This window comes from Epinephelus moara, chromosome 5, assembly GCF_006386435.1.
Source record: "Epinephelus moara isolate mb chromosome 5, YSFRI_EMoa_1.0, whole genome shotgun sequence".
Taxonomy (NCBI): Eukaryota; Metazoa; Chordata; class Actinopteri; order Perciformes; family Serranidae; genus Epinephelus; species Epinephelus moara.
Window position 1 is genome coordinate 37,108,860 of NC_065510.1, and position 24,706 is coordinate 37,133,565.

The following is a 24,706-nucleotide window of genomic DNA, read 5'->3' on the forward strand; positions in this document are numbered from 1 at the left end:
CTTTTAGCGCACCTTCGGCGAAGCCTTTTGGCGGAAACTGTCACTGCGCCAAGCTGGATCTGTCGACACCTCCACCTGCTGCGCCGCCACACCCATCTCAGCGCACCTGGGTCTGTCAAACTACCAAACTGAGCGCGCCTCGGGTTGCGCTGCTCGAAAATAGCTCTGCGCGGGGTTTGCCATCCTGCGCCACCCTGCGCTGCACCGGGAAACTAGAGCCCTATGTCTCTGCCTTTATTCTGTTCAGCAGCTACAATGGTCGAAAGGCTGTGCATTCATGAATCCTTCTACCCTGGAATAAATACTATTAATTCACAATTGTTTACCTCACAGGTTTTTGCCCAGATGAGTCTGCCTCCCCAGTGACACAAACCACTGATCTAACCAGTGCCATGAAAAGCATAAGTCCTCAGATTTTCATCATGATTGAGAGAATCACTGACACTGAAGGTGGAATGCAGATGCTTTCCGATATTATCACCAGTAGCCTTACTGAAACAGACGACTATTAACATCTTCAAGAATGTGATGACATGCTCACATAATGAAGAGGCCATGTTGTCTGCAGAGAATTCAGCCAATAAAAATAATAATCACAAAGTATGACTGTTGTTCCTCTATCTTTTACTATTTGTTTTAGAATAATTATCAACGAAGTCATTTAGATTTCTTCTATTTTTCTGTATTGTAACTGACATGTAAAATCGTATCTTTGTATTGTATTCTGAAATTGAACTCCCAGTTACCAAAAGGGGCCCCAGTTCAATTTGCATAATTCATCACCAGGAAAGTATTAAAGGTCCAGTGTGTAGGATTTAGGGTGAAATATTGGCAGAAGTGGAATATAATATAATATAATGAGTATGTTTTCTTTAATGTAGTCATCTTGAAATAGGAATCTGCCAGTTTTTGTTACCTTAGCCCTTTCATGCATGAATTATTATAACATCAGTCAAGATTTTTTTCTCCAGTGTTTTAGTCCTTTTTAGGCAGGAAAAAATAATTATGAAGTTCATTTCTTAAAACATGCATTTTTAAAGGAGTTTTTCACATGTCCACTCAGGTGGACAGCATGCGTTTAGATATATATATGTATGTATATATATATATATATATATATATATATATACACACATATACCCATTTTCAGTGGGTGTTGGCATCCGCCAGGGTTGTCCCTTGTCACCGATTCTGTTTGTGATATTCATGGACAAGATCTCAAGGCACAGCTACGGGGAGGAAGGGGTCTGGTTTGGTGACCTCAGAATTGCATCTCTGCTTTTTACAGATGATATGGTTCTGTTGGCTCCATCCCACCGTGACCGTCAGCTGGCATTGGGGCGGTTTGCAGCCTATTGTGAAGCGGTCAGGATGAGAGTCAGCAACCCCAAATCTGAGGCCATGGTTCTCTGCCGGAAACCAATGGATTGCCCCCTCTTGGTTGGGAGAGTTACTGCCTCAAGCAAGGGAGTTCAAGTATCTTGGGGTGTTGTTCACAAGTGAGGGGTAAAATGGAGTGTGAGATGGATCGGCAGTTTGGTGCTGCTTCTGCAGTGATGCAGGCGCTGTACCGGATTGTCGTGGTGAAGAGGGAGCTGAGCCGGAATGCAAAGTTTTTGATTTACTGGTCCATCTATGTCCCAACCCTCACCTATGGTCATGAGCTCTGGGTAGTGACTGAAAGAATGAGATAGTGGATACAAGCAGTGGAAATGACTTTTCTTCGTGGCTCAGCCTTAGAGATAGGGCAAGGAGCACGGACATCTGGAGGGAGCTCAGAGTAGAGCTGCTGCTCCTTTGCGTCGAAAGGGGTCAGTTGAGGTGGTTCGGGCATCTGATCAGGATGCCTCCTGGGCGACTCCCGCTGGAGGTGTTTCAGGCTTGTCCCACTGGTAGGAGGCCCTGTCCCTGCGACCCAGCTCTGGACAACCTGAATTAATGAATACCAGTCTCCTGGGTCAAAGTTGCGGTTTGTATACTATGTCCATTGCTCTGAACAACTTATAATGACACAGACGGGTTTACATTGGAATTGGTTGAAAGCCCGATGTGTTTCATGCAGACACACATCAGGATGTCGCTGTCATCATTATAGTGATGCCAGGGACAATGTTCAAGCAACATATTTGGATGCCTTGGGTCTAAGATTGGCCACCTCCTCTGCCCCCTCATATAACCAGCTATAGCTTATGAGGCTATATGCTTATGGTTATATCTCAAAACTTTTTGTCATGATGGCAACAATAAGATGCTGTAGGAAAGCAGGTGTCAACAATAGATTTAAACCCTGATCTTTGAGCATAGATTATATAAAATGTTGGATGTAGTCACTGTGACATCACCCATTGGTTTGTGGACTCCCATTTTGAGGCTTCAAATTTGGCATTTTGGCCGTTGCCATCTTGGTTGGTTTTTTTTGGATGCAGAAGTGAGCGTATTTGGACAAGAGGGTAGAGCTGTAGAGGAGTGAAAGGTGGATCTGACTGAGAGCATTCTGTCACTCAAAGCGACAAACCCAGTCTATGGACAAACCACTGATTACGTGTAACTTTGAGCCTTAATAAAATGTAAACAGGTGAGTTATAAAAAAATTCACCCCCGCACAGTTGTCATGAATGTTGAAATTAGCTATTGAAACCAAAACCGTTTTTTGCTCCAGGCCATAAATATGTTTATTTTTACTGCAGGGTCTATAAGGACTGACTGGCTTTTGAAGCCTCAAGTGGCCATTCAAGGAACTGCAGTTTTTGACACAGCTTTGGCTTCAATTTTCAGCCTCACAGATTGCCACTTGTCTTTGAGGCACATTGGGGTCATCCAAATTATTAGACTGAGCAAAGTGATAACCCTGATAATATCATTTAGGTTTGAATACAGGGGATTGAATTTTGTAAATTTAATGCTGATTTCTGTGAGTGAAAGCTTTAGCGTCCTTGATACAGCCGCAGCCAGCATGAACCTGAATCAAACCGACCAGCTAGGTGAGTACGGTAATTTATTATTGAAAAATGCTGTGCAAATATTTTGTCTGGCATGCTATGTTCGAACTTCTAGCATTGCAACAGCACTGTGTGTGTGTGTGTGTGTGTGTGTGTGTGTGTGTGTGTGTGTGTGTGTGTGTGTGTGTGTGTGTGTGTGCGTGTGTGTGTGTGAGACCCATTAGTGCCCCTGCAGGCAAAAACACATGCATGCAGCCGGGGCACTAACAGGTTTTCTCTTCCTGATTAAGTTAATGTTCGTTTGTGTGGCAGTTTTCAAAACTAATGTTACAAAGCGCTTTACACGAAACAGATCATGAATACAAAGAAATAAATTTTAGTTACAGTGCAAGTGCAGCTTTTGTATCATTTAAACATCCATAATTAAGTGTTAATTATCCATATTTTTAAGTGTATTCAACACTACTGAAGATAAATATACAGTATTATCAAGCATTCATAAACCGTTATGAACTCCTCATTGTAAACACAGAAATGTATAGCTGCTTAAAAAAAACATTAGAATGTGCTACAGGGTGTTATGAATAATTTATTTATTGTTAATAATCTGTTTGTAAATACTAATTGGCAGGTTACAATAAAGTGTTACCAAGATTATGTTAAAATAGCTTTGGTGATGTCTGTTGACACATAAACGAGTCAAGAGGCAGAACTATCACATACGAAGTCAACGGGAAGACACGATTAGATGCGAATTGATGCAAAGTGTAATAGAAAATGTTCCAATTTGAGCTATGAAAAAAAGTGTGTATTAAGTGCTTAAAGGAAAACTTAACCCTATAAATGATCATATAGCCTATCAATTACTCACACCGTGTTACATTGAATTCATTAATCAAACTTCTTGCATGCATAAAGAATCCCAAAATGGGAAAAATTCTTCATCAACTGAGAAAACAAGGGGGACTGCGTTTAACGATAACAAAACAATATCAAAATATTTATAAACTGACACAACTCCTGCAGTATAATCCAAGTCTCCTTTATCCAGTCATATGCTCAGCACCTCCAATACACATTTCTTTTGTTACTAAAACTTAACAATCTAAACGACTTCTGCATAAATACTCTCACGCATAGCCAGTAGCCCTATGTGTGTGAATGCCACACATATTTCCATGCTAAGGTGGTGTTAAATTTAAATGTGGGATATCCGAACAATTTAAATGATATACTGTGAAATTCAGTTATTCATATTTTTGCACAGGACACAGTGTATTTCTGTATCTGTCTTGTCTCTCAAGCAAGAGAAAGACTGTGAGAGGTGCAGAGCTGGAAGAGTTTAAGATGCAGGCAGAGTGCCTTAACCTTCAACAACCTTTTAGCCTGAAACAGTAAGGAGGTATGGATATGCCTGCAGTATTTTGTACCTTAAATCATATAGAAGCTGAACTGTGGTAAGTATGCAGAATTATGTTAGAAATGATCTCCACAACATCTACTATAAGATTGATTGAATGCATTCACACTGTCCATGTCTTATAGATGTTTGCCCAGAGACTTACACTACAGATCCAACATGCTTTTCCGTTGATGGAACGATGGCCAATCTTCTAAAATTAGCTGAGCAGATTACCAAAAGTGTAGGTGGATCAGACTATTTCCAAAAAAATGTCTCAGTTAGTTTAAAAAAAGGACTGACTGTACAGATTCTGTGTTTGAGAGAATTCTGTCGATAAAAAAGATATGACATGAATGGATATGCAGCATGACTGTAGCTTCAATTTGTGGAGGTGTCCTCCCTCCCACAGTTCTTCTGAAGAAAAAAAAAACACAAGCAAGTGGCTGCTCGTTTGGCTCAGTTGTCTGGCAGATCATCGCTCATTCAGCTGACAGCCAGTGGCAGACTTAAGCTTTCATAGGGGCGTGGGCAAAAAAACATGAAAAGGGCAAAGGCACTTGGTTTGTGGTGCCCAAAGTGCCAGAAAACCCAAAACAAACATTTGATAAACTCATCAGAAATACCACTTTCCAGATTACTGTACCTCAATGTAATCCACAGACCTTGCTGTGAGCAGTTTCATGTAGGAACTATTTTCTTTCTACCAAACTACACCTGCCAACAGAAACACTGCACAGACAGAAGCATTTATCTGCTCCTAAATGCACAGAGAACTGGATTCAATGTTGGAGGCAGGGCCCTGTTCAGTTCTATGAAAGTTGCTCAGTGGCACATGAAAATTACCCAGCTATTCTACATCACCAGGTCCAGAGTACCCAGAGTGCAGAGACTTGGATAAATAGTTTACCTCCAGTTCAGCTGTATTTTTTGCTTTGTTGTTGTTAAGCAAATGATGCATACTTGCATGCTAAACTGAGATGGAGATCATGGAAAACACCCTCTCTAAACATCAGCTTGTTAGCGTTGTCATTGTGAGCTTGGTAACAAGCTGAAGTTAGCATTTCAGTGTAAATTGCCATTGTTCCAAAGTGCAGCGTCACAGAGACGCTTGCATGGCTGGAGACTTCTTGTTTTGGGCTATGAACTCACTGTGTCACAAGTAGTTCCCCATCTATAGCTATGAGACCCTGATCGTGGGAACTGCTCACTTGTCAGAGTTGATGAAACCACTGTGGTTAACATCTTCCAGATTAAAACAGCAATGCCTTTGACTTAGTGCTTCTAGATTCTGTGACCTCACATGACTGATAATCTTCATGGAGACTTTATGTCAATAAGCAGGAAAAAAAATCACACTGATGTACAGAGGAGGATGCCCATAGCCTTGTTTATTGGTAGTTTATTACTGTACATCTGCTCATGAGTCATATGTACATATATCTTTCTCTCCCTTGTACACACACACACACACACACACACACACACACAGACCACCCAAGATAATATAAAAAAGGACTCATTTTCTGTGCAGGGTTCAATCACAGTCTGAGATCTACGAAGAACATTTGCATTTGCATACACCGTGCACGCACCCACACCACAAATATCTGCATATGGCCTTATGCCTCGACTTACACAGAACAGACCACAATCAAAAATATAGAAAAGTGACTGATGAACCAATAGGCAACCCAGTGATAATCAAGTGACTTTGGGTCTTTAAACATATAAACCAACACAACGTCTGAGCTTTGTGGGTCCATGGGGTATGTGCTTCCTTTACCATCTTAACAGGAAGGGCAATTTTCAATTTCAAAACAAACTCCAAAAGCATCATTTTACAATTGATCTATAGTACACCTAACCCTCTGGTGTAACTTTGGGACATTTCCAATTCTACATTTAGTTTGTTTGAAGTATAATCCCCTGAGTGCGACCCGTACAATCACTGGAGCTGAAATAAAATGACTTTGTTTGATCTCAGTCTCTGGATGATTTCATAAATCATAAGGTGTACTGAGCGGACAAAGCTAAATCTATACCATCGTCTTTGTGCTGGCAAGTGGTTGTATCATGTCTATCAAGTCATCATGTGACTTATAACATGTTGACAGTTTTAAAAAATAGTCTTATGCCTTGTTAGATAGCTAGATAACTGAACAAAGGAACAATCTGTTTGCAAACAGTTGCCTTTTTACACATCCAGAAGACACTGAGCAACACTAGCATTCCAAGGGCCCAGGCACCGAACGTTGCGAGGACCCTATTGAAACAGAAGGAGTTATTTATGCAGATGAATCAGATTTTTGAGGGGCTAGAGGTGCTCTTTGCAGACACATCAGAACCGGTGAAAATTTTGATATTTTATGGGTTTCGTTATAAGGTATGATAAAATATGATGTACGAAAATTGGTACAAAAAAAGTCTTTCCCCCTTTCGCGATTCTGACTATCCTGTCATTTAAAGCCAAAAAGCCCCAGAAATAATCTTTACACAAAAAAAAAAAAAAAAAAAAAAAAAAAGCCTTGAAGCCATACTTGACTCAACAGGAAGTCTGTCACTTTGAAGTTAATATGCTAGTTTTGTGCATTTTTTTTTTTGGTTATTCCTAGAATTATAGTCCAACTGACTTTAAATTTTGTCTGCTCCGTCAAAAGACCCTTTACATAAGAACTTGTAAAAAGCTTGAGTTTTAGTCAAACCATGTGACTTTAAAGAGGCATCAATTTTCAATGTTCAGCTACGGAAAAGTAAGTGGTTTGTCACTCCTGTGTAGATGGTCTAATCTGCCCCTAACTTTATGTTTGATAAAAGTCATGGCCTGAAGACAGCTACATACCAACATGTAGTTACAGTCATGGTGTCACTGACTAGCAACAGGAAATAACATGTACAATACTTTTACGTATTCTTCCTAGCATGTTGACCAGATCCACCTCAAATTTGTTTTGAAAGACCTTGATGATGCTTTCTGAAAGAAAGAAAAAAAAAAAAAAAAGGGAGTTTTCAATGAAAAGTGTTGCTGTGTTGTGGCAGCCATTTTGCATGTTTCACCATAAAACAGTAAGTTTTTTTTACCTTATGCACACTTTGTCAAATCTGCCCAAAATTTGTCATGCTTGACAACAGTCCCGGCCTCAGGAAATAGACATGCCAATACTGAGTTATTGTTATAGCGCCACCTACAGGCAGCAGAAAATGACGTTTCATACTCTGATGTACTTCTATCGGGTTAACCACTTCGGCCTCAAGTGGGGTCAGATGAGCCTTAAGACTTTGATGATGCCATCTTGTGGAGATTGTGAGTTTTCATTGAACATGCCATGACAACGTATTATTCGTCATAAAAAAGGCTGTTTTAACTTCAATGTACATTGTCCAATCTGGACCACATCTCATGTTTCATCAGGCCTGACGACATCAACATGTCAATAAGATGTCATAGTTATTATGCCACCTACTGACAACAAAAAGTAAGCATTGTGTGACAACAATTATCATTTAAATGAAATTTACATGTGTGGTCTACAATAGATATACAGCTGTGTGTCTTCTCCTGCACCACATAGTTGTCACAAGAAGTGGTACAAAATTTGCAATAGGTCATGTCCACTTAGGAAATACAACTCCTGCGTGCAGTGTCTGACTTTCACAGAAATAAACAGCAGCATCAACGGTGTGCCACCTCTACCCTTGACATACGCAAAGGTGCGAGGGCCCATTCATCGCTGCTTGCAGCTTTAATTTGGAGTTGTGTTTCCAGTTACCTGATGAATACAAGGTTAAGATTCGCTCACCCTGAAGTTCTTTCATTAATTTCTCTTAACTCCCGTGGGAATTACCTGGCTCTTTAGCTGCTAAATGCTCCACTATGTTCACCAGCTGGTTGCTCTGTGTCTGTCTGTCTGTGCTGAGCAGGTAGAGTACATTGAGTTTTTAACAGAGCCTTTTCTCTGAAAACATCTGCCTGCTGTTGCTGGATGCAGGCCAGAAAATTAAAACAAGCTGAAAGACACTAAAACACCCTGTAGAGCTGAGGGGAACTGCAGAGTTGAGTGCTAATTCTCTGAAGACACATTATTGTAAGTAACCCCTTTCACATTGCAGTTATTTTTCCATTGTTAATATAAAAATACTGATTAATGCAGCGTTAAGTCTGCGTTCCTGGTGTGGGAACACTCTGGTTTTACTTAGTAAAGTTATCAGGCTAACTTCAATGATCCTGTCTCATGATACCAAACTCTGGTATTACCTAACACCTAATAAAGAGGACCTAATACTCTTGGTCACCCCAGACCTCTGAAAGCAAGGAGTCAGATTATATCTAAAACAGAGGAATATTCTCAGAAGAGCCACATCCTTAACTTGAGCACTCATTTAAGTAAGCCAAGGTCAGCAGCTAAGGAAGAGAGGCCATGTGAAGGTGTTAAGGACAAAGCGATTGTGTGCTTTAGTGTTGACACATGACCATAAAAACAATGGGAAACAACCATGGCATAACTTTGCAAAAAAACAAAACAAAAAAAAAACCCCACCAAGAAACAAAAATACCAACTGAGGCCTATTTCACGAATGCACAGATTTCGTGTGCACTCAACCATTTATAAATTACTACAACAAAAGTAACAAAGATTGGTTATGGCAAAGAAATGTGTCAAAGACAGAACCCTGCTTGACAGAGTAAAGAGTATCACTTCATGTCTGATTTGTCTTTTTGCTTTCGTTCTCTCTCAGAAAGACACACACACTCACACACACGCACGCACGCACGCACGCACGCACGCACACACACACACACACACACACACTAACAGTGAAACATTTTGCATTCTGCTCATCTTTCACCAAAATAGTAAACAAAACTTGAAAAAAAAAAAAAGAAAGAAAAAAAAAGGTTCCTTCTCTTCATCACTAGTGGCTTTCTTTTCAGCTTACTTGTTCCACTGCGATTCAGAAGCAGTTGCTTGGCAGCCAGCCCATCACCTGGACTAACAAAATGTTTAAGACAAATTGTTCCAGGTAAACTGTGCAGCATGAAGACCCAATCATACTATGGAGAGTACAGTCAGAATGTGTGATTGTCACTGGGTTAGGGGTGACGCACAGTGGAGTGTGCAGAGATATGAAAGGAGGCGAGAGGATGTCTGGTATTTGATAAGAACAGTGACATTGTTGAGTTCAGCTGTTCTGGCCACTGGCCCAGCATGCTCCTGTAAGACTAGTCTGTCTGCTACAGAGTTGATTTGGATAAAGGTTCCTTTGGAGTTCCATGTTTTGTTGCCTTCACAGCCTCTGGTGACGATCTAGAGCACCAAACCAACTGTTACAAAAGCACTGGGGTGTATTTTTTGCAGGTGAAGTTGGCGGTGTGACACTAGGTAACATGTTAAAGTGTTTCTTTTATCATGGTCTGACTGTGCCATGTGCTTAGGTTAGGGACAATACAAGTGACAAAATTCCAGTCGTAGCTCAGAGAACTCAGTTTGAGAGTCCAGTCTCCAGCTGTAGCTCCAAAATCCATAGTGCTGCCCATGGCTGGTTCACTCTGACATTCCACAGGCTGGTGCCGGTTAGCGTGGCTCAACAGTGTGCCAGCTTGCCCCATAGGTCATAGTTCAATGGTGAATTCACTCCAAAAAAACAAGTGTTGGGATGCTGGATTTGTAAACAAGGGTGAAGAGAAGGTATGTGTGGGAGAGCGGGTCAAACAGACAGACAGGAGGATTGATGCTACCCTGTAAACAAAAATATTGGGGTATTTATTCAGCCATTGTGGTTCTGTGGCAGAGCTGGGCAGCAGTGGAGGTCTGAGATCTGCCGCAGTCGGGCTAGTCCGGTCTGAAGATGGGGATCTTAGGTAAGAACTCTATTAAGATTACCTGCAGGGGGAAAGAGGAAAAAGGTGTTACTGTGAGACAAAACAGATTTTTCAAGTGGTAGACATTTTGATACAGCCTTTTTTTGTTTTGTTTTGTTATTTTGTTTTTACCAAAGTATCCCTCACTGTACTATCTAAGGACTGCTTCATGGCAATATTGGATTTACAGACTTTTTTTTTTGCTTCGATGTGATGAAGTAGATTGATATGTCGCAACTTCTCCATCTGACGCTATTATCTTTACACAGTTCCTGAATTTTAGTTCACATACCATACTCTGGCGCAATACACATCACAGTAGGGCTGCTCGATATTGGCAAAAATCTGAATTACAATTATTTCGGTCAAAATGTGATCATGGTTATGTTGTATAAAAACTCATTGACTTTGGAAACATCATGCATTTGGTGATCTTCAAAGTATGCAGTGTTCTTTTACTGTAACAGTGAAGGCACTCAAAAACTGACATACTGTCCATAAGAATAAATAAATAAAATAAATAACACAAATGTGAGTAATGTAATATAATTCTCCATCATAAGACTGACCTGTTAATAATTCCTGAACATTTACACAGAGCACGCACAATGGACAAATTGTGTATGTACACATGAAGATACATTGTAGCGTGGCTAAAACTCCTCAACCATATGCTTTAACATGCTATTACATATAGTATATGCGAGTGTTGTCAGACATCTGCAGCGATTAACACTGTATAGCATTAGTAATTACTCTGGCACGGCCTAAATCTGTAGTGAGAAGCCGCCTGAATGCCGTGGGGAGAAGGACTGTCCTTCTCGTCTGCTTTTTCTCATTCGGCTCATTGACACATTCAGGTGATGCCACTGTGAATGAAATATTGGCAGGTACCCTGAGAGCGCCAACTTAATACATATGAAAACTCAAAAGGCTGCATCTGCAGAGGTCACAGTAGCAGAGGGTGATTTATTGAAATTTAGTTAGTTAAGGATCTGAAAAGTCGCTAAATCTCATGAAAAAGTTGCCAAGTCGGCAACACTGAGCACGGCTGTCAAGGACAGGTGGGCCCTGAATTTATAATACAAGACAAAACGAGAGCATTATTAAAAAACAGAATGTGGCACAATTATCGTTTAGTCTCTTATCTTGTTTGCATAGTTTTTGGTAGCCAAAACCTTAACTGAAAATAAAATTTGATTAGCCCTACATCACTGTCTGGATATAAAAACTCATACACTGTGATAAAAGATTCATCACCCACCCCTATGTTGAGTGAATCAGCAGTGGTAAGAGTTTACTAACATTACCACTGTGGGATCCAGCAAAAAAACTAACGAGCTTAAACTAGCTTAACTTAACTGCACTACATTAAACAGTAGGGATGTCCTGTGTTTTGGCGTCTGATAAGCCTTTAAACTCATCAGCAATTCAAACTAGTATTCCTGTATTGTATATTATCAACAGATACTTACATATTCCATCATGTTGTTAGTTTCACACTTCCTTTTGCTCAGCCTCCAATGCAAACACAACTGCAGAAAGAGTGCAACAGTGATCAGATGGTTTTTATAACATGTCCTAGCAAGGTACACTATCAATACACACATATCCATTCATGCCTTCACTGCTCACCTTGTGGTAAAGTCTGCTGTTCTCCCACTCCAGAAGTTTCTCTATAGATCTTCTTGTCTGGAAGGCAACAATGACGTCAGATGACATTCTTTTAGATACAGTGTTATGTTGTTGCAAATGCAACAGGGATGGGTATCTCACCCTCTTGCTGAGGCAGATGACAGGCCACAAACTGAAGCCCAGTGTGCAACAGCAGCAGAGGCAGCCACACAGGAGCCACCGCACATTCACTGGCAGGGTCTTCCTCAGGCAGCTGTTTACACGGTTGATACTGGCTTTGAATTCCTCTGGTGCCACCTGAAGAAGAGCACATACACAATATAGTTTAGTGCAATAACTTCGAATTTTCTTTAATGGCACGTTGAAATGCTTTACTTACACCACTTTCCCACCGAAATTAGTGTATGTAAGCAGGCTTTTGAAACACAGGTAAACCCACTAAAATAGTTAAAAGACTCATTTCCTATTGACAGTAGACCACAGCTGTGTACATGGCTCTGCAGCAGACGAGCATGCATTTCTCTCTGTGAGTGTGTGTCTTTTTTGGTGTGTCATGTCCAACGTCACCGACTGGACAGTAAACAGTAGAAAGCTGCATGGAGGCCTGTGAAAACTTTGTGGTGGTTACTTCTTTTTATATCTCTCTTACTTATTCAGTCAGTCTTTCAAACTCGGTGCAGACTAATCAAAATCAATGTTTGAGCGCTGCTTGGGCAGAGACAGACAGTATTTTGTGGAGACGCGTCATTGCATCTCGCCACTTAAGGGGTTAAAAGCAGCGCGCTTACCCGGGTGTTGTGTTTCCATCAATAGTGATTAGAGCTGGAGGCAATAAATACCCATGACTACTGCAAAGTAATTTGACCCGGAGCGCCGATTGACACCTTTACCAATAAATTCAAAGGACAGATGTTAGCAGCTAGGGATGCTGCGATCCAACTTTTTCACTTTCGATCCGATACTGATACCACAGCCCTAGTACCGATCCAATACCAATACCGATCCGATGCCAGCGCATATTTCTATCTCTCTGTTCTGACCAATGGGTTTACTTTTTTTAGTACTGATTTTGCAATGTGGAATAATAGAAAAGGCTTGATCAAGTGCTATTACTCAAAATGAGAATAACATACTTCCCGAGATGAACAGTCCACAACGGTAGGTTATTATGACAAAACTTGAGCCATTTATTAGATATTTAAATTTTTAACATAAAATAGGCAGTAGCATTAAATAAAATAAATAAAATAACATCTCTGTAGTGACTCTGAGACAAATTAGAAAAAGCCAATATAAAAAAAAATCAAACAAATTTAAAAGAAGGCTTTGTTTGACATCTGTTACATAAATAAAAAAGTCTAATAACTTCCAAAGTCAGTTATCTCTACTACCAATGGCAGCCTGGTGCTGCTGCTGTGTGTGAAGCATAGAACTGCAGGGACCAAAGTTCACCAAACACAGACCCACTCTCCTCTCCTCATCGTGTGTTACAATGAAGTGCTGGATAGAAAAGCTGGAGCGGATTTGTGGAATGGAGTGCTAGTATCACAGTGCTAGTATCACACTTTTCCCCTGCAGTGCGATCCGATCCGATCAACGTTTTTTGGCTGGATCGCAGCATATTTTCGATCCGTGATCCGGATCGCAGCATCCCTAGTTAGGGTGTTTTTTGTGCAGGGGATAAAGGGCTGTAGTGTTTGCACTAATATATGCAACAAAAACTGTAATCTGCTTTTTGTAATGGTGATCAGATGAATGAATGCAGCATTGGTGCCAACAGAGAAACATACTGCACTACAGAACATTAAGCAATTTTAATGTAGAAATCATAACATTTGGTATCATATGTTGGCTGGCTGCTAGAATACATGGTTAATCTTGTAGAATGTCAGATGAGCTAATGTTATTTTTCCATATTTAATATGCATTACTAAACAACAAGACACTCACCTTTCCTGTAAGTGCTGAAGGAAATTCTGACTCGAATTTGTTACTCAGCCCAAACCTGTGGAGGAGAGGGAAAACAACAGACTGTTAGACATAAGCAGACCTACAATGTTTGATTATTCGCCTTAATCAAATAAACAAACGTTCACCAAGTGGCATCAAGTCTGCCACAACTTTACATTCCAAGCCTCTTGATTACTCCACTCATCCATAGTTAAAACTACTGAGTCCAGCAGGTATCAGGGGTAAATTCTTGATCACTGAATATGCATCATGAGAAACCTCCTGTGCTGCACTCTCATTTTAAGGGAGTCCCATAACACAAACACACATTATTATGACATTAAAACAGAAGCTACCATATTTATCATGTAAAACATTTTAGGGATGTCACAATTGTTGTTGTGTTAGACACACAAACGCCCAGTACATCCATGTCCAATCAACTAAAAGTGATTGCCCACAACTTTACACATTTCTCTATTTATACTAGGTTGCACCTCTGCACTTAAGATTGGTGAGGGGAAACAATGTGATGAGTCAACACTGTTAATTTAAGTGAATTAATTGGTAGTTTGATCCCCAATACCTGATACTGTCTGCACTCTGTGTGCTCCTCCAGACCTGACCAGACCCGACACAACATCCAGTAACTTCAGTTCCTGCTGCTACAACAACTTTGTGCTGGGCACAGTCACTGAGAGTAGTTTAGTCATTCAGAGTCCAGAAAATTAATCAATATTCAATTCATGTGCCCTGGTTATGAAATACAGGTTAAAAGTACCAATCTGAGTGCAAGACTTAACATTATCTCTAACGTTAGACTTTGAACCTACAACCAGGCTCAGTATACAGCACTGCGAGTTGGTTCCCGAGTTCAAGTGCCTAAGTAGTGGAACACATAACGTTAACGGGAACAAACTGCCTTGTCATGAAAATAGCAGACACGACAGCATATCACATTACGTGGCAGAAACAGACAAAGATACATATTCATTGGGCCATGTAGCTACATCAGCTAAAAACGAAAGCTCAATCTTATCAGCCACTCCTCGCCAGAGTTAGCTCGAAGCTAATTTAGTAGCTAACGCTAGCTGGCTACGCTAGGTCACCAGCGGTAGCTAACACAGCTACCAGCCAGTTATCCACGGATACCGCGGTTGCTGGTCGTTTAACGGTGACGGTAAACTCCTCTCTCGGTGTCCGTTATTGTCGCCAGTTGCTTACACAGTGACGTGGCCGGACCCTCGCACCACCACCGGGTCCGGAGCGTACTTGAGGAGCTGTTCCTCCGCGGCCCTGTCCTCGTCCTCCTCTTCCTCCTCCTCCTCCTCGTAGATCTCATCAAAGTCCTCCATCATCGCACGACTCAGGCTCGCGCTTCCCGGGAGAGACACCGGGACAGACACGATGCCGACGAACAGCGGAACCTTACCGAGAGAAGAGTACAAGAAGAACCGTGAAGACGACTACAGAAAAATATCAACCCGTCCCGGAGACGATACAGTTCACATCGCTCAGCCAGCTCCGAAACAAAACATCAACATCCGCCGCAGTAACCGTACGACACCGGAAGGGGGACAGACGTGCTGACGTCTCATTTTTTTCCGTTTTTAACAAAAAGACAGTTAGAGAAAAAAAAAGTTGTATCATGCAGACTGTCATGTTTTTTTTCACTCAAACGGTATAATGTGTTAGATGTGTCAATAAGGACCTGATCTACCTGATACATTTTGTTATTAATATTATTTTCATGAATGTAAATACTCCAGCAAACTCTTTTTTTCTGCTTAGTAAACCTAAAAAAGGCCTGTGTTTAATATTACTATCTGTGAAAATACAATAGCCTTGAATATGTACTAGTACGTCACTTCTGTGTGCACAAACAAATCAGGGTAACCTACCCCCAGGCTCTATTTAACTCTCGAGCTTGTTTGTATAGATGTATTCTTTTTTTTTTAAGTTACGTACTTAATGAACTATATATGTATATGTTTATGAACTAACAAACTATATATTGTTCTGTATTCATAAATAGCTAATAAAAAAAAACATAAAGAGGGGAAGCTGTTTGATTTTAACAAAAGCAAATTGGATAGACTGCAAAACTATACATAAAAAAGTAGTAACACCTATGCAACCATTTGTCTCCATTCATTTTAGTTTGGCATATGTGAATTTTATTGGTGGAGAAATTATTCAGATCCAAGTAGGAATAATATGAAGAAAAAAACCCTCATGAACAGGTTTAAAAGGTCCTGCATTCAACATTTTTCTTAAATAAAAGCACAGCAGTAAAAAAAAAAGTATTATCACCAAAGTGTACTCAAGTATCAAAAGAAGTTTTCTTTATGAAAAATGGCACTTTTAGAGTGCTATTATAGTTTATTATATAATTGCATTACTGATGCATTGAGATGAAGACAGCATTGTAGTGTTGTTAGTCAATAAGTAGCATACACTAACTACTTTGATTAGTTTAATCTGATCAATGCACTTCCAAGTAATGTGACCCAGTGACTCAGATTGAGGAGCAAAGAGCATCATTACATTGAACACATAGGACACACCTCCTCATATGGGACTCTAGTGCTTTTTCTATTTTACATAAAGATTTTGATGGAAAATCTATGACTTCTATAACCCCTATTCCAAAAAGGTTTTAGTGCCCATGGCATCATGAAAACTTGTTCACCTGTGATGGCCCCATAACTGCTAAAAGGTACCTACAGATTTTGGAGCAACATAAGCTGTCATCCAGACAATGTCTTTTGTAACAATAAGTGTCCTCAGTTCCCAAATACGTACTGAGTGTTTTTTAAAGAAAGGGTGATGTCACACAATGCTAAACATGCCCCTATCCCAACCTTTTGGGAACGTGTTGCGGGCATCAGATTCAGAATGAGTGTATATTTATAAAAATAAATAAATAAATAAAAAAACCCCACAGTTGATCAGTTTGAACATTAAATCTCTTACCTTTGGATGGTTTCAATTTCATATAGGTCAAAAATGATTTACAAATCATTGCATTTTTTTTGCATTGCATTGTTTTTATTTACGTTTTAGGCAACTTCCCAACTTTTTTGGAATTAGGGTTGTAAATAACATCCAACTAATGTGACCCAGTGACTCAACTGAATAACAAGATGTATCACTACATTGGACACATAAAACACACCTCTTCATATGGGATTTTAATGCTTTTCATAGTTTATATAAATATTTTATAGAAAATTCATGATTTTTTTTCTCAATAACTTTCATGTACTGCAACCAAGTGACAGATTTAATATTATAATGCATCACTACACTGAACACACGGGAGACACCTCTTCATGTGGGACTTTAGTGCTTTTTCTGTTTTATATACTAGCAGGATCTATGAGATGAGAGGTCTTCACAAATCAGATAAATATTGTGTAATAAAAAGTACATTTCACACTGATAACTCTCCAGTTAAATAAAATAGGGTACATCAAATTATATATAAAGGACAGCACTTGAGTTAATGTACCTGGTTATCTCTCACTGATGTTGCACGCAGCCGCGTGCAGGTGGATTAAAGTCTGCACTGCTTTGCCATACAATAATAAAAATACAACTTAACAAAAAAAAAAATTCAACTTCACTGAATACATTCACATTACATGGAGTGTGTATGTTGCAAAGTGAGTCATCATACAAGTTGTAGAAAATATATTTTATAATATAAACATAATGTGAAAATAAATTCAATCAAAACCATATCGAAACCAAGCCAAAACGGAAGTTAAGAAATGATCTGTCAAAATACGATATGTACGTTGGTAAGAAGTTACATTTAGCCTACCTTTTAACCCTACAGGCTTTGCGTGTTTGATTTTTGAAGCCCAGACTCACATACAGCTTAGATGCTTTAATTTACTTTCACACATGTGCGACTGTTTATCAGTACATGTTTTATTTTGAAAGGCTTGACCAAAAGTGGTCTTTTCACACTCCCCATCCTGCTCCTACAACTAGCTTACTTACCGGAACTGCGACTGAACGACGGTCATGTAAGAGATAATACAATTTTACTGTTGTTATCAGTAAGTTAATCGATAAATGTAAGTTACACCTTTTAGTTATCCATCACGGTCTACATCAGCTCAAGAGGGTTACAGCAGACATCGACTCAAAGCAGTTTAGATGTGACAAGTAACGTTACTTCCGGTTAAGGATAAACTTTTGCTTTAGCTCATTTGCAGCGGACATCCTGAGTTATTTTGCAAGATGATACAAACTGAGCACTTTAAAATGATCTTTCAAGTGTTCAGAGACTCGGTTCCTGTCATCACGAGCGGGATTCTAACCGTGGTACTTGGGTCGTGTATTTTGTTTGGCACCCAAACATACTTTAACTTCACTGAGGGGGTCCTCAGTGTTGGCGCCCCTGTGTTTCAAAATGGACACTTGCACAGGCTCTTGGCGTACCCTTTTTACCACAGAACCTTTGCTCAGCTTCTCCTGAGCATCACAACCCTGGTGTTTCTCTGTGGCAGTTTGGAGAAAGGTGTTGGCACTGTCCGCTTCCTGTTCTTCTTCATCTTGCTGTCGACCACCACAGGCTTGTTTTACAGCTTCCTGGATCTCATGCAGAGTGACAGCAGCCGGAGCCACACAGAGGGGTTGGTTCCTGTGATCCTAGCATGTGTGGCTCTAACTACCATGCACACAAAAATGACCAAAGGATTCCTGTGTGGAGTCAGTTTCCCCACCATGGCTCTCCCTTGGGTGCTTCTCATGATCACCACTGCCCTCATTCCTCACAGTGTCCTCCCCTGTAACGTTGTTGCCGTCCTGGTTGGGTGGATGTATGGAAAAGGATGGCCTCCTTTTCTGAACATGTCTGAAGCCAGGGCTGGCACTTTGGAGAGGATGATACCTTTCAGGTTGCTGAGGAGCATCAGGGGTGTTAAGTTTGTCCCTGCTTCAACAGAGGAGAGGAGGAAGACCCTTCTTCCACAAATCAATCCAACACCTGGCTCCTACCCAGTCCAGGCTTATGCTCCATTGTCCAGCGTCAGCACTGCCAATACTGCGGCCAGGATTTACGAAGGCTGGCCGAATTCAACCAGTCCTCTGTCCAGTCCCACACCATCTCTCAATCCTCATGGACATAGCTCTGCACATAGCTTTGGTCTAAGTCATGGACATGGTTCAGAGCAGAGTTTTGGCCAAAGCTGCAACCACAGTCATAATCATGGTCATAGTCATAGTCATGGTCATGGTCACGATCATGGGCATGGGCATGGTCATAGCCATGGTCATCTATAGTTATGGTTATTTATTTGACTGCTTTACTCCAGCCATACAGATTAGCCTTTTTCTGACAATACTGCAATATTTTCCCTGTAAAACATGTGTGTGTGTTAACACACACAATGTCAAATGCTTGGACACATTGTTAAGTTGAGTTTACAGTAGGCTGCTACCGTGTTTGTAGAGTGTTTGTTTGCCTGGCTTTATATTTAAATGACATTTCTCTGAATGTTTTATTGTTATGGGTCACTTTTGTACATAAATGTATAAATGTACTTATTTTGTACTATTTCCCTCATTTCTACAAAAAAATGTTGGCAAAACATAAAAAGTCTCTGGGAAATACACCCAACTCATTTGACTCATGGCATTCTTTTAAAGGGTTGTGTGCACATCCTGTCTTAGATTTACAGGACCAGATTAAGTGTTGTTTTCAGTGCAATAAAATGTGAGTGTAAGCAATGGACTAAAGTTCCCAAAACTTTATTGAACTAAAAAAAAGGCAATGTTTTGAGTCCACCCTTTAACAGGCATAACAGTGGACAATGTATACCTGCACATGGGCAATGCGCCTGGCTGTCATCAAGTGATCAAACAAAAATCACGTGTTTAAACAGAAACAAAAAACATACTAAGTGTCTGGATATAATAACGGGGGAGTCTGGGGATGGTTGTAATACTTGATGTTACAGCACATAAAACTTGCTGAATTTTTGTCACAGCTCTCAAATTTTGACACAAAATACCCCTAATTGTCCACTACAGATAGCAACTTCTCCAACATCTCCAACTAAATCACACAATTCAGTAGGTGATGTCTACTGTTACTTGTGAACTACACATATAGCCTGTGTCCCAGTAAGAAAGGGAAAACAACAATTTTAGTAATAAGTTTATACTATACACTAAGTTTTTATAAATTGATGGTTTTTATAACAACTTGTTTTAGGAGATCCTATGTCCTGCTTCCATGCGATAAGCATAAATCAAAATAAGTAGCCTAAAGATATTGAAACGTCTGCATTTTTTCAGTACTATATTCATTTGACAGGTCATAGAAAATTTTACTTGTGCTACAAAACTTTCAACCTCTGTAACAAAAGTGCTATGTGCAAAGATGTTAACGCACAGCCCTGTTTAAAGACCCCCTCAGACATTAATAAAGACATAAAAATACTCTGCTTAGAATGTGTCTGATATAGTTTTTTCTCTTAAAAAAACATGTTAAGAATTCTTGAATTTACACCTACTCTTCCCTCCCAGTTTTGTCTTTTAAGCCTATAGCAGTGATATTCAACTCACAGCCTGTGGGCCAAATCTGGCCTGCGACGGTGCCAGGTACCCCCCAAACCATTTTCTATTTCACGATGGAAATAAATTAATTTACATGAGAATTTTTTTTCTTTCAATGAGTTCATAAGAGTTCATAAAAAGCATCAATAGAGCTTGTTTTTCAAAAAAGGGCCAGGGGAGGATACTCTGGACTCCCCAACAGAGGTCCCAGCTAAACCCCAAATTTCCTCAAATCGTACAAACTCCTCTGCGTACACCTGAATCATGATGCTATGTGGCCCCTGGCCTCCTGTCATTTTGCAAAAGTGGCCCCTGGGCAAAGCAAATTGAGTATCCCTGGCCTATACTGTAATGTCTCGCTGGCCAATTTCTGGATTTAGCCAAAGAAATGAAAACACTGATTTTTCTTCTCAGGTTAAATTTTGGGAACTTTAATCCATTTTTGCGTTCACCATCTTATATTCTTCTCAGTTTTTCCAACGATAAATCTTGTTGGTATATATGCCCCTAAAACTAATGATTTTATTTGACTAGCAAAAATTAACATTCTCTTTCACAAAAAAACTCAAACACCATTACCAGACCTGTGTCCTTAGTGGACAAAAACAAAATCCAACCAGTGCTGTCTTGCATGCATTTAATTTGTGCTCTAATAGCAGTAAAATTTAACTTCAATATTATTTTTCCTTTTGTTACTTAAATGTTGCGTGGGTAAAGATAAAAAAGGAACACAATAAATTTCATTCAATATAAAAGCACAGACAGAGGCAGTTTTAGTCCTGTATTTTGGTTTAATTGACGCTCTTGCAAAGACATATCTATCAGGAACTCACAACTTTATGACACCTGAATCACACTGGAGCAAAATGGCCACTGGGCTGCCTACTGTACTGCAGGATCAGTGATGCCAGCGCACAGATTACTTTAAAACAAGAACTCAGTCCTCCCAGGCATCTCCATAGATGTTCTTCTTCACTGTAACAAAAGAGACGTGCAAGGAGAATGAGTTAAGTCAGTCTTTCTTTCATTCAAAGACAACAGATGTACCTGAATATTAACCCCTCTACTTTTTATAAACCAGCAATTGTACACATCTCTCAAATAGAATCTTACTGTCTTTCTTGGGTCTCCCTGGCTCCTTCTCAGGTGGTGTTTTGAGCAGTGTCTCGGCCTTCTGAGTGAGCGTGACCTCGTAGTTCTCTCTGTTCTTGAGCCTCAGGTCTTCATACAAGATAGCCTTCTTTCTAGGCTCCTCGTCTTCCACTGAAAGTGGTGGGGATAAGGAAAGGGACAGAAAGGTTACTTACTGAGATAGTAAAACTCTGCACAAGAACATTTTATAATAGGGCCGATTTGATGAAACAGTGGAGCACCAGAATGAGCTCTTTTCTGACACCTCCAGTCAGCAAAAAACATCTTTAGACTTGATAAAATTTAATTTGTAACTCAGGTATGCATTTCTTCTGTGAGAGAGCATTTTCAACTCATACTTTATTGTTTTTGCATGCATCATTGTTGTTACATTTCTGATTTCAGGACGTAAAATAAAAGAGTTTGCATATTATAATCCAAGTAATGCTCTTTTATAGTGATTATGTGTCTCTTTTCAGCACTGGAAGGCCTTTCACCATACAGTAACTGCACAGAGCTCTCTTTTTGTCTTTGGTTGAGTGCAATGTTTTTCCACCAACTTCATACACCAATGCTTGGCCACCATTGTATGCCACATGAAAGCTTTATAACTAACAATGGTTTGGCTGTTATCACCCAAATTATGATTAATAAACTGTTACACTGTATTTGAAAAACATAAACAGTAGCATTTTGTGTTACCTGGAGCACTGTAGTCATCTGTTTTGCCTATTGGCATGAGTGAATCTGAACTGTAGCCATAATCTTTGGTGTTTGTGGGCATCTGGCCGGGGGCCTCTGCTGGCTGGAACATGGCCTCAAATGACGGTGTGTCTGGATCACTCATCTCTGACTGAGGAGCCTTAGAACTGGTGACGAGAACAGAAAAATGGTCATGGAGCGGTTGGTGGATGATAACATAGTGTCAAAATCAAGTGTTTGTGTGTGTGTGTGGTACTCACTGCGGAGGCAGTCCTGTCCTCTGTCTGAGGGCCTCTCCCAGAGGGGAGTTCTCCAACCTCTTAAACTTCTCCTGGCACGTCTTCATGTACGACATTTTCCCAGCTAGGTAGCCACAGAAGCCGGCAACTGGAGAGACAAACATGCTCAAAGCTTTTTTATACTTTAATACCTCAGGAACGATTGTAAGACAACATCTTGGCCATAACTATTTCCTTTAACATATGATATTAAATTTCAACTAATGGCAGGTGACATCATCACTGAGAAAAGTACTGTTAGTGATGTGAATATGATACTGCTACAAACAGGTATAGGCATCGACTGTTCACTGGTGTGTTCAGAAATGTGCATCACATTACTGTAATGCAGCCTTTAAGAGGATGTCTGGTCTTATATCACACTAATGACAACATGTACATTTAGCTGCCAGTTTATTAGGTACACCCAGTCAAAGGAACAGTGTGTAAGATTTAGGGGGCATGTTAGGATTGGAGATTGCATCCAGCTGAAGCTTCTTCTAGTTAGATTGTCTTCAGTGTTTTTTGTTCAGGAGTTTTTTTCCCAGGAGCTGTATTATCCACAGAGGTCTGTCTCTCTCTCTCTCTCTAAAACATACAGACAGGGTATTTAAACTGATAACACTAAATAAAGCAAAATCTGTGTTTTTCCAACGCTCTCGTCGCAGAGGCTTTCTTACTTCAGCGGCCGACAAGAAAGCGCAAATGGCTCTGTCTATAGCCAGTGTTTGGTATCTCTATTCTGGGCTACTGTACAAACATGATAATCTCCGTAGACGAGGACCCGCTCCCTCTATAGATATAATTGGCTCATTCTAAGGTAACACAAAGATAACATTTCTTATTTTCAGATGGTTATACACTAAAGAAAACATAGTTATTAAATTATATCCCCTTGCTGCCAACATATCCCCCTAAATCCTACACACTGAGCCTTTAAAAGGAATGCACTCAAATACATCAGTTCTACAATAAATCCTACCTTCATAAAGATTATAATGTTTATGATGTTGTTGAAACTGTTTTAGAGATGTGTCGATTCAGCATTATGGTCTTTAGAGAGGCTGTAATTTGTGTTGTTGTTGAACATCATTTCAATATAGCAACAGCTGTTTTTTAATATTCAGTCTACTCATCAGTATGGGACGGCAGGTGTCATCTCCCAGCTTTAACGAAAATGAACTTACAGGCCACTTTGGGTAGTGATCCAAACCTTGGCGATGCAGACAGAGTCCCTGCAAATAAACAGAACAAGATCAATTCAAAGTTCAAGGTGTGTTTATAGTTAGCTCACAGGTACGTTGCTCATTCCTCTAGATTATGACATATATAATATATACATTACCTTTAGCAACTAGGGCTTGAGTGAGAGCCATGCTGACCACAGAGAAGGGCACCGCTGTGAAGGAAGCATGTTGGTGTCAGACTCAATACACACGTGTCAAAGGAAAAACATGTTGTTTTTACACAACCTAACATCATTAGTCTGACCTGTGTGTGAGAAACAGAAACTTACACCTGTACCAAAAGCTCTCCTCGTTGCACTCTCTGAACACCTTCCTCTCTTCATCTGTGGGGATGTACTCCATACCCATTGGCGCCTGCACATTAACACACACACAAACACAGCACCAGCGTTACCTTTAATTCACTTACTTAATTAGCTAGACGTGTTGGCAGGCAACACAGACAGTCCCACCTCACAAGCTAATGAGACTGAAACAGCAGACAGAGCTGGTGTCTGCAGTTCATCCAAAGTTAACGTAATGCTAGCCAGCTAGCATGTTAGCATCCCATTTGATACTGCGTGTGTATCGGTGTGCTTACTTGTGCTCCCCTCTGCTGCCGCTCCTCTGTATATCCTGTGGTGGTGGATGACATGTTGACGGCAATGTCAATGCTAATTTAAATTTTCATAGCATGTGAAAAAACAAACTGTGAGCCACTCAGCACTCTGACTTCTTCTCTGTTTGGTACAATGTCATTTCTCCTGACATAACCCGGAAGTTGAAATAAAGTGGGTTGTTGGCTCAAGCGACAAAAATGTTGTTGTGATAACAATACAAAGAGCAAATTGTTTTATAATAAAGACACATTACTGTTTCATTAGCGCACACAATCCTAAAACATTATATTAGTCACACAATTGAGATTTAAACTGGGGCTTTTATTTTGAAAATTTAGGAGTCATTACAATGGTATTAAAATGTCGACTACGTCATCTAGTGGTTGTCGA

General features: G+C 40.1%; 4 protein-coding genes across 4 annotated transcripts in view; 2 read left to right on the forward strand and 2 right to left on the reverse strand.

Annotated features, from left to right (window-relative positions):
* The window catches only part of LOC126390744 (uncharacterized), a 4,234-nt gene extending 3,631 nt beyond the window's left edge, over nt 1-603 (forward strand). The window contains exon 6 of the mRNA XM_050045182.1: nt 334-603. Coding sequence (XP_049901139.1) covers nt 334-512 — 179 coding nt within the window. The 3' untranslated portion in view covers nt 513-603. The remainder of the gene's footprint in view (nt 1-333) is intronic.
* A 3,686-nt stretch (nt 604-4,289) lies between these two features.
* On the reverse strand, nt 4,290-15,336 carry chic2 (cysteine-rich hydrophobic domain 2). The gene is made up of 6 exons (XM_050044745.1): nt 15,008-15,336; nt 13,784-13,838; nt 11,975-12,130; nt 11,834-11,890; nt 11,674-11,733; nt 4,290-10,220 (listed from the first exon to the last, which is right to left on the reverse strand). The coding sequence occupies exons 1-6, from the start codon at nt 15,139-15,141 to the stop codon at nt 10,170-10,172; spliced, it is 513 nt and encodes a 170-aa protein (XP_049900702.1). The 5' UTR covers nt 15,142-15,336; the 3' UTR covers nt 4,290-10,169.
* Nucleotides 15,337-17,785: 2,449 nt separating this feature from the next.
* LOC126390248 (rhomboid domain-containing protein 2-like) lies at nt 17,786-20,197 on the forward strand. Its single transcript, XM_050044476.1, has one exon. The coding sequence runs from the start codon at nt 18,038-18,040 to the stop codon at nt 19,079-19,081; it is 1,044 nt and encodes a 347-aa protein (XP_049900433.1). The 5' UTR covers nt 17,786-18,037; the 3' UTR covers nt 19,082-20,197.
* A 933-nt stretch (nt 20,198-21,130) lies between these two features.
* On the reverse strand, nt 21,131-24,486 carry LOC126390225 (OCIA domain-containing protein 1). Its single transcript, XM_050044444.1, has 8 exons — nt 24,298-24,486; nt 23,987-24,071; nt 23,816-23,869; nt 23,658-23,705; nt 22,453-22,579; nt 22,193-22,359; nt 21,473-21,622; nt 21,131-21,334 (listed from the first exon to the last, which is right to left on the reverse strand). Exons 1-8 carry the CDS (start codon nt 24,349-24,351, stop codon nt 21,297-21,299), a joined length of 723 nt encoding a protein of 240 aa, XP_049900401.1. The 5' UTR covers nt 24,352-24,486; the 3' UTR covers nt 21,131-21,296.
* Nucleotides 24,487-24,706: the final 220 nt, after the last annotated feature.

Bases quoted from the DNA above. Each gene is read 5' to 3' on its own strand.
- chic2 (XM_050044745.1), bottom strand. From the start codon at position 15,141: ATGATGGAGGACTTTGATGAGATCTACGAGGAGGAGGAGGAGGAAGAG. The intron at 13,839-15,007 runs GTAAGCAACTGG...TCTCCTCCACAG, and splicing joins GGGTCCGGCCACGTCACTGT to GTTTGGGCTGAGTAACAAAT. The intron at 11,891-11,974 runs GTGAGATACCCA...GTTGCCTTCCAG, and splicing joins TCATCTGCCTCAGCAAGAGG to ACAAGAAGATCTATAGAGAA.
- LOC126390225 (XM_050044444.1), bottom strand. From the start codon at position 24,351: ATGTCATCCACCACCACAGGATATACAGAGGAGCGGCAGCAGAGGGGA. The intron at 22,360-22,452 runs GTGAGTACCACA...TCTCGTCACCAG, and splicing joins AGGACAGGACTGCCTCCGCA to TTCTAAGGCTCCTCAGTCAG. The intron at 21,335-21,472 runs GTAAGATTCTAT...CTTTTGTTACAG, and splicing joins AGGGAGACCCAAGAAAGACA to TGAAGAAGAACATCTATGGA.
- LOC126390248 (XM_050044476.1), top strand. From the start codon at position 18,038: ATGATACAAACTGAGCACTTTAAAATGATCTTTCAAGTGTTCAGAGAC.